Source organism: Mugil cephalus, chromosome 1 (assembly GCF_022458985.1).
Source record: "Mugil cephalus isolate CIBA_MC_2020 chromosome 1, CIBA_Mcephalus_1.1, whole genome shotgun sequence".
NCBI lineage: Eukaryota > Metazoa > Chordata > Actinopteri > Mugiliformes > Mugilidae > Mugil > Mugil cephalus.
The window spans coordinates 23,151,382-23,168,406 of NC_061770.1; the positions used below are offsets into that span (position 1 = coordinate 23,151,382).

Consider the following 17,025-nt stretch of genomic DNA (forward strand, 5'->3'; position numbering starts at 1 on the left):
TTATTTTCCAAGCAACACCAGTTTCAAAATGTTCAGATTCAAATTCAGAAAACTTTATTTGTCCCCAGGGGCCAATTAAAGGGCACACAGAGGAGGGAACAAGGACACGAGACTTGAGTGACTCAGTTAAAAAAATAAAGTGACACAGAAAAAAACAAATTGGAATAAATATACACATAAAATAAATCAATGAAAACACACACACTGGTGATGAGAGGTGCAGAAACGAGTAGTGCAATATACACAATATATAATGTTCTTGCAGGAGGAGGCTCGGATTTGTTGTGTTTTGTTGCATTCTTGCGGATGGCTTGACCTTTGACCTGGTTGTTGCATTCCTGAGAGGCTTGTTCTGCAGCACCACCACCACATCCAGCCCTGCACAACACACACACACTCAGACACACACACACACTGCTTCTACGCTTCAGAGAGACGATGTGTGTGTGCTAAGAGCTCCTAAAGACTGGACACAGTGGCATCAATTATTGGATACGCTAAATAGACATCACAGCAAAGAAGAAAAAGGGAAAGGGAGGAAGAAAGGGTCCTGTCCTGGTTCGGGTTTGTCTGGATAGTTTACCTTAAAAAACGCTGTTAGCCATTTTTTTTTTTTTTTTTTTTTTTGTGCTTAACAGCTAACCTATATCGCACCGAGGTTGCTTTTTTTTTGTAGAAACTCAGCAGATAACCAGCGCAGAAGAAATGAAGGACAAACAAAAGAGAAAGAAGGAGAGGACCTGGGCTGAAGCGGCTCGCATGGTAAATTGTCTATTTTTTTTTGCGTTTAACCATTTTGCACGGATTGATGCATGCAAATGTGCTGCTTTTGAGACATTCCGCTCACGAACACCGGGCTGGCTTGTGCTAAAATACCAGCTACTAGGTGGTGGTTGGTGTATTTGTAACCGATGTGACCTATTTTGGGTTTGTTTGCACATCTTTCTGTGTGCTAACGCGAAAAAAAAAGGGGGCTACGCAGCGTGCTAATGGTGGCTAACTAACTAGCACGCCTCCTGTTTTGAGTTCTTTGTTTCCTAGCTTTACGCTTTTTAGCCATCCGACCAACACAAAAACGCCCAAGATTTCGACGAGTTTGTGTCATTTTTTGGCGTGCAAGCCCCTTCGGTAAACACCTCAGCTGTGTCCTAATGTTAACGTTAAAGCACACGTCGGCTGTAATGGGAGCAAATGTTATTGACTACAATGCACGCTAACGTTAGCACAGCCAAGGTTACCCACCGAGCTGCCTGGCTCTAAGGAGACAACACAATGGGCCAGAATGGTAAAAAAAATAAATAAATAAAATAAAAAATAACAAGTAGTGGTTTAGGTAAAACGGGCTGGCTTTGTGGAAAAGTCAACAAAAAAAAACACCATTATTAGGAAGGAAGCAAGGAAGGAAGCTGGACGTTAGCATCAGGAAGGCTAGTTCAAAGCAAACGTAGTTGTGGCTTCAAAGCTAAAATTAAACTTCTGTGCAATTAACTTGCATTTCCCACTGGCTTATACACCAATTTGGTACACATGTGTTTAGGATTGTGCAGGACTTAAACCTAGAATAGTTCCCTGTGAGTGTGAGGGTAGTGGTTTGTGCTATGTTGGGTCTGTTTTTTTTTTTTTTTTTTTTTTTTTGGGTCCACATTAGGCCCCTTTCTTTCTACGCCTGTAGCTGGTACAAGGAATAAGTGGAATCATTTATTCTTCAGATGAACAAGGGGATTAAAAGAAAAAAAAGACGTATTCACCATATTAAAGAAACATTTATTGACATCATATGTGGACATGATGAAAATTTGGGTGGTAGCTCTTGACCTAAGTGGTGCAAATATATAAAAAATATCAGTAGAGTAAGCACAATAAAATACAATTAAATAAATAAAAATAGAGCTGTACATATAAGTAAGTCGGCATGGTGAGGGAGCTGTGTGTCCGATTATTGTGTGTACAGTTACTTCAAATCTAAAACATGCTTCTAGGGAGATGGTGCAGTTTTTAAAGGTGGGATAAGGGGGTAGGAGAGTATCACAGATTAGATTAATAGATACTTTATTTATCCTGTGGGAATTTAAGATTCCAGTAGTATCATTACACAGAGAGAAGAGGATGTAGATTCAGCAAAAATGGTTAAAATGAAAGTATATTTAGGTAGAATATATGTAGTTTTTGTTGTGTAAACTGCACACACTTAACTATAACCCACGTCAACGCCCCTGCAAACTATAACCACAAAAACACGTCCAATAAACAATAAAAGTCAACATCACAATCTTCATGAAGATGGGTTTTATGTTGGACATTTATGTTGATTAATTGTATTGGATTCTGTTACTTTTCTTCTTAAGGTAACAGAAGTAAAGGTCAGAGTTGTACTCACAGGGATAAGAGTGATGTGCCGTGCATCCCCCAAGTTCATTGGACAATAAGAAACATTATCTGCTAATAATCTTGTAGGATGTGAAAAGGTGTTTTTGAAGAGAACCTTTTATAAATTGTACCAATCCTAACTAACCCAAGAGCAGTAAGACTATGTCTATTTTCAGTCCATTTTCTTTCTTCTTTCATTGCTTTCCGAACCCACCGTGTTTATCCTCACCATCTTGTAATCCGGACTCTCAGCGTTTAATTTCGTTTTTATCTAGGGCATCAGAAATGTTTGACACGTACCTGTTTTTTTTTTTTTTTTTTTACGCCACAGTTCCCTTTATCCTCTTATTTGTGTTTCCTTCTCTGGTTCGGCGGCATCTGTGATTTTCTTCGAACACCTCTCCCAACAAATCACTGGGCACAAAGACAACATAAAAGCCTTATATGACCGCTGGGAAGGTGTAGCTCTCACAGGAGTGATTGTGCGGCGTTCACTGTGTGCGGCCGCGTTGCACAACCGCACCTGACACAGAATCATGGTCAAGTGACTGGATTCAGCCCCTGTATTAATAAAACTGTAATATTGATACTAGAATTGAATGATTTGATTAATATAATATGAATATTGACTTGTGATGTGTGTAGTGTTACCACATGCAATGCCATCGCAATATTAACTTATTCTAATGCACTGGAAAGGACTTAAATATATCAATTACTTCCTGCATATTATTAAATTGGGTTGGGAGCAATTATCCCCAAAATATATAAGAAATGAACAGATTCAGATGAGAAACACAGCATTTTGTCATTTTGCAGCCGTGCATTCTTGCATTTTGCTCATTGAATTCTTTCACATACTCTTTTTGTTTTTGTGAATCATTTTATTGTCCCAACACGACTACGGCCGACCTCGTTATTAACCGACTCCTCTCTGAAGATTTTGTCGTTTTCTATATTATTGTAATAAAAGTCTTGGCGTCGGTGTGCAGTCCAGAACGCTTACACGTTTCACGTCTTTTCTGTTCTTTGGTAAATTGCATTATGGAATTTGTTTCATATATTTAACAATGACAGTTTTTAACACTGTTTTGCAGGTTTTGGAGAACTTCTCTGACGCACCCATGACTCCCAAACAAATACTCCATGTCATCCAGACCAAGGGGCTGAAGGAAATGCGGTCAGAAACATGCAAACACACAATTTGCTCTGCTCTAAATCTGATCGCAACAATCAGACAAAAATATATTTGCATACGAACACACACTCTCCTGAGCACATAGGACCAAGAGTAAAAGATAATAAAGCACAGTGTCGGCATATATTCAATGCTTAAGTGAAACTTTTGAAATCATTGTTAATCAGCTGCATTGGGCTGCACTGGGAGTTAAATGCAACCTCGATGAAGATGCGAAACTATTCAAAGTTTTGTCAAAAATATGCAATTTTGAGAAAATTGAAGAATGAACGGGAAATTTAAATTGGAAAACTTGTTATTTGTTTGATGTCCGCTGGTATTGGAAAAGGTGTCTGGGAATATTAATACTTAATTTAGCATAAAATATGGCCAATCCAATACCAGCGGACATGAAAGAATAATTGAAAATTACCCTTTACCCATAGTTTGTTTGCTCTAAACCACTCGATATAAAAGCATCTAATTTGCATTTCCCTTTTCAGACAAAAACTTATAACGTTGTCCCCCTGTGGACTTTTTAGTTTATCTACCATGATGCTTCATAAACCGTAACAAGCAGTGTAACATTTAGCGTTTTATCAGGCAGTGACCAGATCACACATCACCTGCACACGTCAACTAATGTGTGTATAACGCAAATGTCTTTCATTTCTTTCTACATGAACTACGTGGCCGACTGCTGATCCAAACAGGAGGTAGGTTGGAGGCCTTTTATTGTGTACATCTCTTACTTCTGCTGTGCTCGTTTTAATAGTCCCCAAGGCCTGTACTTATGCTGGGCACTTTTTTATGGAACACACATCGCACAGTTACCATTTCACCCCAAATTAAACATTTATGCTAATTTCTAGCTTCGGGAACTATTTATGCTCTGGCAAAGGTCTCCAGTCAGATCGTTAGGGTGAGGCTTCATGCTGCAGTGGATGGAAGAGTAACTGTGACGTGGTCGTTCACGTCATCTGTGGAGTTGAATTTGTTGAAATGGGTTTGATTGGTTGTAGGAGTATCCATTTGTGTGAAGATGCATTTAAAAGGCGTGTTACTAGACTCCTGTTCTGGTTAGGATTGAGTTTGGCTTTGCCGGGCAGGAAACCAGCTAGTTAATGACAGAACAAAGAACAGGGATCTCAGCGAGATATAACAGAGATGGCAAATATAAACATGGCATTTGATCAGGTGTCATCAAGGCAGTTTAATTTTCCATTAACAAGAGCAAAAGCTTAAACTACTGCTCTACACCGATTTTCTTTAGTATGAAATTTGTGCACACGTCCGTCTTGATTTAGAATGTGGGATATGGATGAATTCCTTTGACTTTTTACATATAATTATGTCGTGTGTTGCGGTTACAGCGCTGCTTAAAAGTATTTGCGAGCCTTAGAATTTTCGAGATTACTGCATAAAAATGCCTCCGAGCATCAGTGGATTTTTCCGACAAGTCGTGAAAATGGACAAAGAAAACCCAGTCAAACGTTTAAATATCATACTTGTACTTTTTTTTTTTATTCTTCTCTAAGAATATTAGTGCAAAAGTATGTGAACCCTTGTTTTCAGTTTTCAGTTTTTCTGTTGTGAGTCGTTTCTGCACCAATGACAACAACCAAACATTTCGGCTGAACTGATGATTAGTTGTCTGAACTGACTGGGAGGAATTTTAGCCCATTTCTCAGAAAAGAACCACTTCAGTTAAAAAAGATGTTGGTGGGTTTCCTCACATGAACTGTTTGCTTCGGGCCCTTCCACAACTATTAGATTAAGGTCAGGACTTTCCAAAACATTCATCTTCTTCTTCTTTAATCATTCTTGAGTAGAACGACTTGTGTTCTTGTGGTCGTCGTCTGAATGCGTGACCCAGTTTCTCTTTAGATTCAGCTCGTGGACACGTCCTCAGAAATTCATTGGTCCATCAATGACGGTAAACCATCCTGGCCCAGATTGAAAACAAGGACATTGCCACGTTTGTCCCAGTGGTCTCCTGGCTCGTTCTCCTGATGGTGGATTTATGAACGTTGACTTTATCTAATGTGAGAGAGGCCTTTAGTTTTCTAAAAGTTTCCTTTGTGACTCATCAGACTATTACCGTGATGCGTCTTTCTTTTGAAGTGGTCTTTGTTGGAGAAGAGCTCGTCAGTCGTCTTAAATCTCTCTCCAAACCATCTCTTTAGGGGGTTTGTAACCTTGTACAGTTTTTTTGGGACATTCTCAGAAGGCTCCTTACCTGTGACATCGTACACTAAATAACAGTCTCTTTACATTGATTGAAAACACGTCTGAACAGGTTGGGTTGGGTTCTCTTTGTCTACTTTCAGGACTCCTCTAATGTATTGAGTCACTTCTATGCACAAATGTATTAAGTTCTGGGCCGTGCATATTTACGTTTATGTAGGGTTGGGCGGTATGACCAAAAATGATCATGGTATCATCATGGTTATGGTATTTTTTCCAAATTCATGGTACAACATTTCCTACTGGTTGAGAGAGGAATTAATGCAGTTAATTGACTAAGGATGGAATATTTTACTGTGATGATGAGTAAATCTTGTAGAATAATCCCACATCAAGATGAAATGTAGAAGCGGAGACAATTACGGGTTCATTTATTTTCACATATTTATTCATATTCAAACTGATATGTGTGTAATGTCAATAGCAGCACAACCAGCTACTGTAATAACAATAATAAGTAGTCTGCGCGCAACATTTTATTTCTTCATTTATAATAAGCTAAAATTGGGGGTGTTTTTTGGGGACAGCTATAGCCGGGGGACAGGTCATTCAAAACTGGGACTGGACTGTCCCCAGAAATTGGGGACGTCTGGTCACCCACAACACAAAAAACATGTCCTGGCGTTCTGCTGCGTCATTTTTCGGACCTTTCCATCTTCACCACGACGCTGCACGATGCGGGTTTAGAAGCGCTACATTGAAAACGGTCCGGTCTGAAACAGTGTCCCGATCACTGTGTAATAATACACCGATATGCCCCCCCAGTAATACTGTATGTAGTCCATACGTAGTTCTTCAGCCTGTTAAGAAACAGTTTGCCAAGTATTTTAAATATCATTCAGTGTAAGAGAGAATGCATTTTAATACAACCAGAAGTACTAAAGGGGAACCATTTAATTAGAAGACAATTCAGAAATCAGTTAGATTTTATGTCTTATGTTTTCTTCTGTGTTTGTACAGTGGGACGGCTCCATTGGCCTGTCTGGTTACCATGCTGCACTCCCAGGTGAGGGGAGACCGAGTCAAGAACAGTATCTTCTTCAAGCTCCCTGGACGAATGAGCCTTTTTACTCTCAAGGTACTCACTCACCGAAACAGATTCCTCTTCTTGACGTCTTTTTTTTTTTTTTTTGGGAAACCCCTTAAAGTACTTCAGTGCAGTAGTGCGTGATATGCTTTGAATCACACCTGCAAAAAAAAAAGAATGCACAGTTTTTGAAGAAAAGCCTGCTCCCACTCTGTAGAAAAATGCCCTCCAGTGGACAAAGGCAACCTCAGAGTCAGAGACACGGTCAGAGTCGGCCGGCGGCACCGCCAACCCTGCCTCCAGCAGCAGCAGCGCCACAGCGGCGGGACTGGCTGTGACCCCGGTCGGCCCCACTGATGCCACTGAGCAGGAGAGCTGTGACTCCACTGAGACGACTGCTGCTGCCAGCGTGGACAATGATGGTAACACTATCGCCGTTCACTATCGACATGTCCCTAACAGAGGCTTTGCCAGTAGAGTTTTTCCATGATGTGGGTTGTTTGATTTATACGAAGCACATTGTCCAGTCAGGTATTTTTTCGGACATTAAAGTCAGGTTTTTGATTTATAGAGTGATGCCGCATCCATCTTTTATATACTGTCAATGATCTTTACTCTATAACACGGTTTGTGACGATGTCTTTTTTTTCCCCCTCTGTGTTTGAAGCCTCAGTGGATGAGAGTTCATCCAGCGCCTCGTGCTCTGCAGACGTTCAGCCTCCCATCAACCAGCCCCAGACCCGGCTCAGCAGAGCTGCAGGACGCACAGAAACACAGCAGACCCAACACGCCCAGACCAGACTGAGCCGTTCCAGACAGGTAGGCGCCCTGCACGAAAACAAAGCTGAGACAGAGGCGACCGGACGGGTAGAGTTTCTTGAAGTCGTTTGGTACGAGTTGCTTTCTTCAGTTCTTAAAGCAGCGTTTCTGCTTAAAAAAGTCAATTTAAGGCCTTAAAATGTCTTAAATACGAGCATATTTTGCATTGTAGGTCTTAACCCTCTAAAGCCTGAACTTATCTCTGGTGATCCGTTAAACGATGCAGTATTTGAATTACCGTAACTCACAGTAGTTTGCGCTATAATACCACAAGATTTTTTGTTTTCTGTGGGCGGACGTTCAGGTCTTAAAGGGTTAAATTATATCTAGCCAAGGCTTAAATCCTTTTACTGCTTCATTCAGGTTTTGTTCAATGCGTTGATGGCGTTCACAGTTAGGAATCCAGAGTTCAGCCCAGTTCTGAATGTGCTGCTGCAGCGGATGAAGCATCGAGGCGATTCTTTCCGCATGTAGCGTTCTCTAGTCCTAAGAATTTTGGCCGTCTTTTGGATTTGAGACTTCTTCTGTCGTGTGAACTTCATGGTCAACTTGGGAAAGGGGCACATTAAGTAAGTTTAATGCTTGCTGACTTGAACAAAATGACGTGTGCAGAACAATCCTTATTTGCAAACTCTGCAGCCTGGGTGTGAAGGCTGTTATGTTTCTGTTCCTCATTTGTGGAGCCCACTGTAGGGATGGCCTGAGTACTTAAAGTAATTCTGGGTCTCTGATTTTACTTATTTTTCATGTAGATCTTAAATATAAACCACAATGGTCTTAAAAAAAAGTCTTAAATTTCACTTGTTCAAACCTGCAGAAACCCTGAAAAGATGATTGATGGTGTTGGGAGTTTTAAGGTCTTTTATAAATATTGAAGTTGCCCTTGTTTCAACTTTGCTTGGGTGTACCATGCCCTGGGTGACGGAGAACCTTCACAGGCTCTTAGGGGTGTAGCTGCACATATAATCTCTTCAGTACAGCTGAGAAAACAGAAGATGATTTTGCCGTTTATTATTCGAAAACCTTGAGACAAGTGTTAATCGCTCAAATACTACATTAGTACCATCTTTACATCTGTAGACTCTGACCTGCTGGTCCACTGAGACAAATGGAACATATTCATAATGAAATAAACAAACCAAGGTGACCATTACACCCCATAAAACTGTAGAACTGTGCCGTGCACACATGTCAATTTCGTTGTTTGTGTTTCTGCAGTCAGGGAGACAGAGGAAGAAAGCTGTCATGATGCCTCGTGTCGTCCTCACGCCTCTTAAAGTAAACGGAGACCATGTCCCTTCAGGCAAGAACCACTCTTTTTGTTCTGATAACACAATATTAACAAGCATGTTGAGCAAATTATGTAACTTTCATAATTGTGGTGCCACTGCAAACGATCTGAAATAAAACAATTGCAATTTAAGGGCAGAATTTTGATGTTCAGTTGAAGAGGTTAAAGTATTATATAACATTAAGGGACTGCAGTCATTTCAATACCCAAAGTCCTATTTGTACGCTTTCAAAGTTATTTGGACAAAATAATCATAAACGAAACATTCATTTTTAATCCTTTGCAGGCAATTAGTGCCTGAACTGGAAGCATCCAACCCTGTCGTCTTAGTTCGTCTGGGCCTTCTTACATTGCTAAGCTCACCAATGGATTTCTTTTTCTTAGAATGAAAGTAATTCTACTGCTGTTTCTCTGGTGGATTTGTTTTGTTTTTGCACCCCAACAATGGCAGGTTTTACTTGTATTGAGAGTTAATTTATTCCTTTCAAAGCAAGTTCAAAATACCTGCTTAATTTATGAAGAAATATCTACATCTATAAAGTAAACGGCTGTAGAGAACAATTGTACATTGTTATCTTTGGTGACTGTGCTGCATATTATAGAGTCGTAGTAGTTAAATCCTGTAATACCCTCAAATTAAGGCTGAGAGTCTCAACTTTCAGTCAATATTTAGCTTTAACTTCAGCTGAATATCAAAAATCGTGCCCAAACACATTGTAGTTATTTATTTATTTATTCATTTATTTGTAATGGTGTGATTAGGGCCCATGAAGCGGAGTCGAGGAGGGGTGGATGTAGACTTTGAAACACCAGGCTCCATCCTGGTCAACACTAACATCAGAGCCCTTATCAATGTACGGACCTTCTCAGCCTTCCCCACACACTCACAACAGCAGCTACTACAGCTGCTGCCAGAGGTGGACCGACAGGTAGGTTATTATTCTCTTATTCCGGTCCATTCCAATTTTGGATATGTAGTATTTTAAAAACCAGCATTTTGGACATTGAGAAGAGCAGCAATTGCTAATTATTTAATATTTAAAATATATAACAATTCAAAACTTGCATTCACATCAAAGAAAGAAACATTTGTGCAATTTAAACCTGACTACAGTGTGCTAACTGAACCATTTTTGTTTCTGCTTGTAGATTGGACCTGATGGCATGACCAGACTGAGTAGCTCAGCTCTCAATAATGAATTCTTTACCCATGCCTCTCAGAGTTGGAAAGAAAGGCTGGCTGAAGGTGAGTTGTTGGTCAATTACAGAAAAACCAATCACCACCCTACAGTCTTCATGTGGTGCCAACAAAAAAGGGGGGCGTAAAGTGTGGAAATGCACCAAAAACATACTTGTTATAATAAGAAGCAATATAAAGAAAGGACAATTAATTAAGAGGAGGCTAGCAGAGTCACGTTTTTAGAAACTTTCACTCTTCAGAAAACCGACGTGTGGAGCTACTCTCATAGATTATTTACTTTTGTCTGACCTGTTAGGTGAGTTCACCCACGAAATGCAAGTGCGATTCCGTCAAGAAATGGAGAAAGAGAAGAAGGTAGAGGCATGGAAGGAGAAGTTCTTTGAAGAGTACCACGGACAAAAGTAAGAGCCAATTCATTTCATCCAAATTGCTCTTAAATCGCTCTTAAAGTCACAGCAATATTATGGATTTGTCATGCTTATTTTTGTTAGTTATGTGATTTATTATTGGCTTAACGCCACAGTTTAGTATTATTTAGTAGAACCTTGTTTTTTGACCACAATGTTCACCACATACCATCAGACTGCATCCCCACAGAACTAGATATTGAACCGTTTAAAAGGTCTTTGAGCCCTTTAGAATCATCTTGCTCACCTTTGTGATACATGATGCATGTTAATTATTTCATAAAACGTTCTTTATTACATTTCCAGCCACAGTTTGCTAAGACCGAATGCTTTGTGTCCCTGTAGGTCTGGCCTAACACGAGAGGAGTCTCTCAAACTTACCATGAGCGAAACCAGTGAAGTTGCAGCCAGTGTTCTGGACAGTGATGTTGCAGTGGTGGCCGCTGGTACCCCCAAAAGACGTAGCGTGGGTCGGCGGAGGAGAGACGGCAGGATGAGGAGACGCACAAGGGCCGACTTGCGTCGCAGGGCCCGCCGACCCCTCTGCAAAACCACTCCAGCCCTGCAGTCTGCAGAAGCTGCTGATGACAGTGCTGCACTGGACATCTCGGCAGTCTCCATGGGCTCCCCCATGTCGGACAATACGGTGGTTCAAGGAGAGGTGGTGCTGCAGGCTGACTGCGGCGTGGAGCTGCCTGCTGAGAGTGCCTCCACAGAGCCAAACCCCTCTCCCACTCCGGAGCCAGTTACATTGCCAGACCCTGCTCCCGCACCTACTCCAACTCCCAGTCCTAGCCCAAGCCCAGCATCCACCAGTGCGACTGAAGAGCCTGAAGTTACTGCACGCCTGTTACCCGAGGAGGCTGCGCCTGCACTGGCTTCCACTACCTCTCCATCCTCCTCCTCCTCTTCTTCCTCATCTGCCTCCTCACCTGCCTCCTCGCCCTCCTCACCTCCCGATGGGCAGGGAGCTTTTGCTGCAGGCCTGGACTCTTCTTCATCCTCCTCAGCGTCCTCCAGTGCAGCAGTTGCTGTTGATGCCCTGGACGAAACTGCCTCGGTGGTCACGTCCATCACAGGGGGAACTGCCACCAGCAGCCGCGAGAGCAGTCCATCAGCCAGCCCAGCCTCCACCCCTGCGTCCAGCACCCACCTCAAGGAGCAGAAGAGAAGGCCAGATGAGGCTGAGGCCTTCTCCAACTTCCCTGAAAAGAGGCCACGGCTTGATGACCGTCAGTCCTTTCGTACCACAATTGACAGTGTGCGTTCAGAGAAGCCACAGCCGACAACGGAAGAACCCAAGGTGCCGCCAATCCGGGTAAGGCTTTGTTGCATAAACCTCAAGTCTTCAAGACTTTTTATTTTTGCAAAAAAAAAACAATTTGACACTTTAGAAATATGTTCTTGGGCGCAGTTTCACTTGTCTTTTATCTGTCTTTGTTCCAGATTCAACTATCCAGGATCAAACCTCCCTGGGTCAAAGGGCACTCCACCTACCAGATCTGCCCGCGGATCGTGCCCCCCAGCGAGGGCTCGCGGCGGTCGGGGACGGGGGGGGCGCGCACCTTGGCGGACATCAAAGCCCGTGCCCAGCAAGCCCGGGCCCAGCGCGAGGCCGCTGCTGCTGTTGCAGCCTCTGGCGAGGGGACAGGGCCGCCCAGCACCAGGCTGCGGCCTGCTGCTGGGCTACCGGATAGCGCCAATGGACGACGAGCGCGAGAGCATCCAGGACCTATCGAGCCCGGAGGAGGAGGAGGAGGAGGAGGAGGAGGAGGAAATGGAAGAAGGGGAAGTAGTGGGATGGACGAGCAGGGATCGTCTTCAGGCACTAATTCGTCTGGAACACAACTACAGCTTCTCAATGTAGACCTCACATCCCAGCCTTCCCCTTCATTGTCCACTACCTCAACCTCCATGTCCTTGGAGCCCCCGCAGACCCCTAGTCCTCACCAGGAAGAAACAGTGGCGGGCGAACAGGGTGGAGATGGCATGGAAGCAGCAGCATCATCCAGTGTCCAGGCCTCCTCCAATGGAGTCACAGACAAGCCTTGCACACTCTCCCCAGAACCTGACACCATACCTGAGTCATCAGTCCCTGAGCCAGCTCAGCAAAGCCAGCTGCCCGAATCTGTTGCTGAGAGGCCAGACAAAGGTTGTGAAAAACGTTCACTGGTCCCAACCTCAATCCCAGATTCCCTTCCTAGGTTTGGGGCTCAGGGTGTGGACATTATTCAGACACTGGCCAGTAATTGTCAGGCTAAAGATCGCGAACAAGGGAAGGACACTGTACTGGGGGGTGTTATTCAGCATGGCTCTCACCTGGTGGACTCCCACGAGGCATTCCCTCTCTCAGCTACTGAAAGACGGCAATCGGATTCATCCTCTCGCCAACATTTGGATTCTTCTGGTAGAGAGAAAGATGACGAGGCCGGCACACATAGTGACTCAACAGAAACGGCTTCAGACTGTGAGAACGAGAGCCAGGAGGATGAGCAGCAGCCTGACCAGGACTGGTGTCCCCAACTGGGCACCCAGAGAAATAGCCGACTGGTCATCTGTAGCCCTCCGGCTCAGAACCAGCAGCCAGTCATTCAAACTCACGTCTCTAGCCACTTAGGTCAGACGGTCATTCAGTCTTGCTTTCCCAATGGTCCACCTCACCCGCAACACAACCGCCCCAACTCCCAAGACCACCTATCTCTACCCAATGCCATCTCACACGGGCTACGAGACCCCGGTGTTGTTGACAAAATGGAGCCTGGAGATGAATGTAGAGCTTCCAGGCAGAGCTCTGCTGAAGAAGAGTATCATGGCGGTTTAAAGCCCTGTGCAGCTGCCTCCAAACGACTGGGTAGCTCGGCCAGAGCTGTGTCCAGTGTGGAGGCAAATAACCCGTTGGTCACTCAGCTGCTACAAGGCAGCCTGCCCCTGGAGAAAGTTCTACCTTCACACTCTGGTAATAGGCTGGAGATAAGCCGATTGCCCGGACCCCAAACCAGACCAGCAGCAGCAACGGGGCCTCACAACCGGCCCGAGGTCTCGGTCCATTCTCCTGGCCCAGACGTGAATACAAGTTCTCAGATCCACAACAAGCCACCAACAGGCCGCACTGTCTCCTGTTTGATGGAGGCACCACCTGTGTCGAAGTACCAGCCTCAGCAGGCCTCTGGTGCTGTACCGGTCATTATATCTCTGCCACCACCCGCCTCCAGCTCTTTGTCCTCCAGAAACAAGTCGGACGTCGGCCCTTCGAATTCTGTGGAAAATGCGGTAATTCAAGAGTCGTCTCAGTCCTCACAGTTGTCCACTCCAGACAGGCACCAACCAGCCCACCTGACCATGCAGAATGGCCCCTCCCCTACCCACGCAGACCCCTGTCCACCAGAGGTAGTCCCTGCTATTAAGATTAAGTGGTGCTCGCCACAATCTCAAGTCTCCCACTCTCAGCAGCAGCGACTTTCTCCATCCCCCACTGTGAAAAATGAAGTCGGTGCACGCCCCTCTTGCCAGGCCCTTGCCAAATCCTCCCCTACTGTACCCATGAGTGTTACCAAAAAGGAGCCTGGGAACTCAATGGACGGCTACCTGTGTGGCAGGGCGATGGAGGGACTCCTCAACATGGAGATGACTTTAGCCAGGATGGCAAAGAAAGAGCACATCAAAATACCTTACTCCTCGGGCTCTTCCTCCTCCTCCTCTCCTTCACCCTCCTCCTCCGCCTCCTCCCTTCCCTTCCAGCTGTATGGGAAGCTCCCCAAGCAAGGTGGAGGAGTAAGCTACACAGCCAACGTGTCGGTGATGGATAACGGCGGTTTCTCCCGCAGCATGGCGGACGGCGTCCTTCAGCTGCGCCCCCGCCTGGCCTCCAGCCAGACCACCCTCAGCATCCAGGCCTTTGCCGACAGTACGGCCGAGGAGGTGGCGCTCAAGTGCTCGTGTCGTCTCAAAGCCATGATCATGTGCCAAGGCTGCGGTGCCTTCTGCCATGATGATTGCATTGGACCCTCCAAACTCTGCGTGTCATGTCTGGTGGTCAGATAGTTTGTTAAAGACCCTTCGCTGTGCTATCTGTATAGTGTCAGCAGCAGGACTGGGGGCTCCTGAGTGTACAGAAGCCTGATTAGTATAGGACGAGCCTGATAGGCAAGATTTGCCTTGTATAATAAATTGTATTTTCTTTTTGTTATTGTTGCAGATCGGTTCTGTATTATTTTATATTTTTTTCGTACAGTTTTGACTGAATTATTATTATTATTAATATTATTATTGTTGGTGTTATTATTTTTTTTTCTTATTGTGGATTTGGGGCATGATTGATTTGTAAATTGTGCCTTTTTGTTTTCTTTCCTCAAAAAACATTTACCTCATCTTATCTTGCTCCACCTGTCATCATCTGGTGGTCATCATTGTTTTCATCCCTTGTTTTTCCGGCAAACAAGGACTTATTATTGTCTTCGCGCAAAGAAATATTTTTTTAACCATTAAAATGAGTAAACGACGTAAATGTTTCACTGTTTGTGTTTTGACTCATTTCATGGTTCCCCCTTAACTATGGTCTATACCTCCAGTTATGTACAATGAGCAGCAGGGGTAGATCAACAGTCCCCAGCCTTTATTGGCACTTTGTTTTTTTTTGCAAAACAAAGTGCATAAAAACACAATTTACACCCCATCCAGCTTAATTAGTGGGAGCCTGAGCTTGTTTCCCTTCTACAACACCTGAAGTGTGTCACTTATGTCCAGTCTACTGCATGATTTGTTATATTTTTGGTCACCATCACTGCAGAAAATCCTGCTTCACAAAGATAGGATGACGGAAATGGAGGCAAGGCATTCAGTTTTTTTGTTTTTGGGCAATCTGAATATTCTGTCTTACTCTTAATCCAGGACAGGACACCAGCAGAGTTGTTGTCTGAAACATACTTGTAATGCCACAGTCATTTGCGGTCTCCAGCAGTTGATCTTCTTCTTGGACGGACAACCTCAGTTCACCTGGTGTGTTCACAAATCACGTATCCATTCTGTCAAAGTTTGGGGGGTTTGTGGTTGGTACCTCAAAATCTTTGAAAGCAGAACCGGTATGGCAGTGCAAAGGGTTAACTTTTAGTACTGTTCAATGATGGAACGGGACTGGTCCGTAGCCCAGTGGCTGGAGATGTCTGGGTTAGAGAATTGTTGATGTTTCATTGTGCATGTTCTGGACGGTAATACAGTTGATGCGAGAAGTAAATAACATTGACCATCCTGTGACAGTCCAGTGTTTTGCGAGGCAGTCTCCTTTCAAGTCCTGGCAATCACGTGGATGTTATTTAGACATGTACCACCCGCCCCATAGCAATGACACTCCTTGATGGTAGCAGCTAGGCATAGACACACACACACACACAAACGCTTTAGGGACAATGTGTTGAGCTGGCCTCCAAATTCACTAGATCCCAAACGGATCAAGTATCTGTGGGATGATCCACAGAGGCCCCTCCCTTCAACCCATAGAACCCAAAGATCCCCAACTAACACCCTCAGAAGGCCCATGTCTATTTTCTGATGAGTCCTGCTTTGGCGGCACAAGGGAGGACTTACGCAATATTAGAAAGATGATTGGTGTAGAACAACTATGAGCTAAATCTCAATGCAAATGAAGAAGGCACCAAAACAAAACCAGTCCATCAGACAGATGTCTAGAACATTGGGATCAGCCAATTCAGTAGTTAAATGGTAAATGTTTAGTAAAAAGGAACCCATTGGTGAGTAAAGTAAGAGAACAGTATGGAAGCCCGCAGAAGGCAACAATAGTGGATAATCTTGTTGTCCTAGCCCTGTCCAACCCTGTAGGTAGAAAAATCATTATCCAAATCAACGACAACAGTGGCCTTAAATACAGAGGATTCACCATGAGTTGCAAAACCTAAAAGTGTTTTACAGTCACAATGCCTCATCTGTCTAATCTTTCACAACAGATCTGAGCGCTAGGAGCAACAGGAGTGTTTAATTATAGGTGGGTCTAGCCTGTTTATCGCTGTGTGTGTGTTAACTTAGTTATTTAGCGTAAACCAGAAAATCCCATCTGTGGATCGATGGGGCAATAACAACACTACAACTGCAGAGATCCACAATTTAAATCAACCCCTACTAGACTGAGCCCAGCAAACAGAAGCATCAGAAAGTTGGAAGGCGCCCGCTACAACCCACAAATTGAAATCAAATTAAAAATGATGGGACGTGGCGTTCCCTGTGTACCTAGTTGGCCAAACCTAGGGCCATACTACATATAAATGCATGAATCATGAATGCAAACAAAGAATCCCCCCACTATGAGATAAATTAAGGGATTATCTTAAGTCCACGGCTTTCAGAACATCTGCTCTACTTCAGGATAAAACTGGAATTTCAGTATGTTCATGTTATAAGTAAAACAGTATGTATATACCCCAAATATTGGAGCAATTTGTGACAAAAATCAACACAAAAAACATCCAGTCTCCACATTCA

General features: G+C 43.9%; 1 protein-coding gene across 4 annotated transcripts; it reads left to right on the forward strand.

Moving 5' to 3' along the window:
- Window positions 1–370: 370 nt before the first annotated feature.
- asxl1 (ASXL transcriptional regulator 1) lies at window positions 371–15,044 on the forward strand. 4 transcript variants are annotated; one of them, XM_047595426.1, is made up of 12 exons: window positions 371–564; window positions 677–762; window positions 3,465–3,548; window positions 6,750–6,869; window positions 7,036–7,240; window positions 7,486–7,637; window positions 8,856–8,940; window positions 9,691–9,857; window positions 10,078–10,174; window positions 10,425–10,530; window positions 10,882–11,854; window positions 11,983–15,044. In XM_047595426.1, the coding sequence occupies exons 2-12, from the start codon at window positions 706–708 to the stop codon at window positions 14,575–14,577; spliced, it is 4,641 nt and encodes a 1,546-aa protein (XP_047451382.1). In that variant the 5' UTR covers window positions 371–564; window positions 677–705; the 3' UTR covers window positions 14,578–15,044. The 4 variants fall into 4 exon arrangements, with proteins under 4 accessions (XP_047451382.1, XP_047451373.1, XP_047451390.1 ...); XM_047595417.1 differs by having other exon boundaries at window positions 371–762; XM_047595434.1 differs by lacking the exons at window positions 371–564; window positions 677–762; window positions 3,465–3,548 and adding an exon at window positions 3,591–4,260 and having other exon boundaries at window positions 6,752–6,869.
- Window positions 15,045–17,025: the final 1,981 nt, after the last annotated feature.

Coding starts and splice junctions, on each gene's coding strand:
- asxl1 (XM_047595417.1), top strand. CDS start 706: ATGAAGGACAAACAAAAGAGAAAGAAGGAGAGGACCTGGGCTGAAGCG. Junction 9,858..10,077: donor TGCCAGAGGTGGACCGACAG/GTAGGTTATTAT, acceptor TTCTGCTTGTAG/ATTGGACCTGATGGCATGAC. Junction 10,175..10,424: donor GAAAGAAAGGCTGGCTGAAG/GTGAGTTGTTGG, acceptor CTGACCTGTTAG/GTGAGTTCACCCACGAAATG.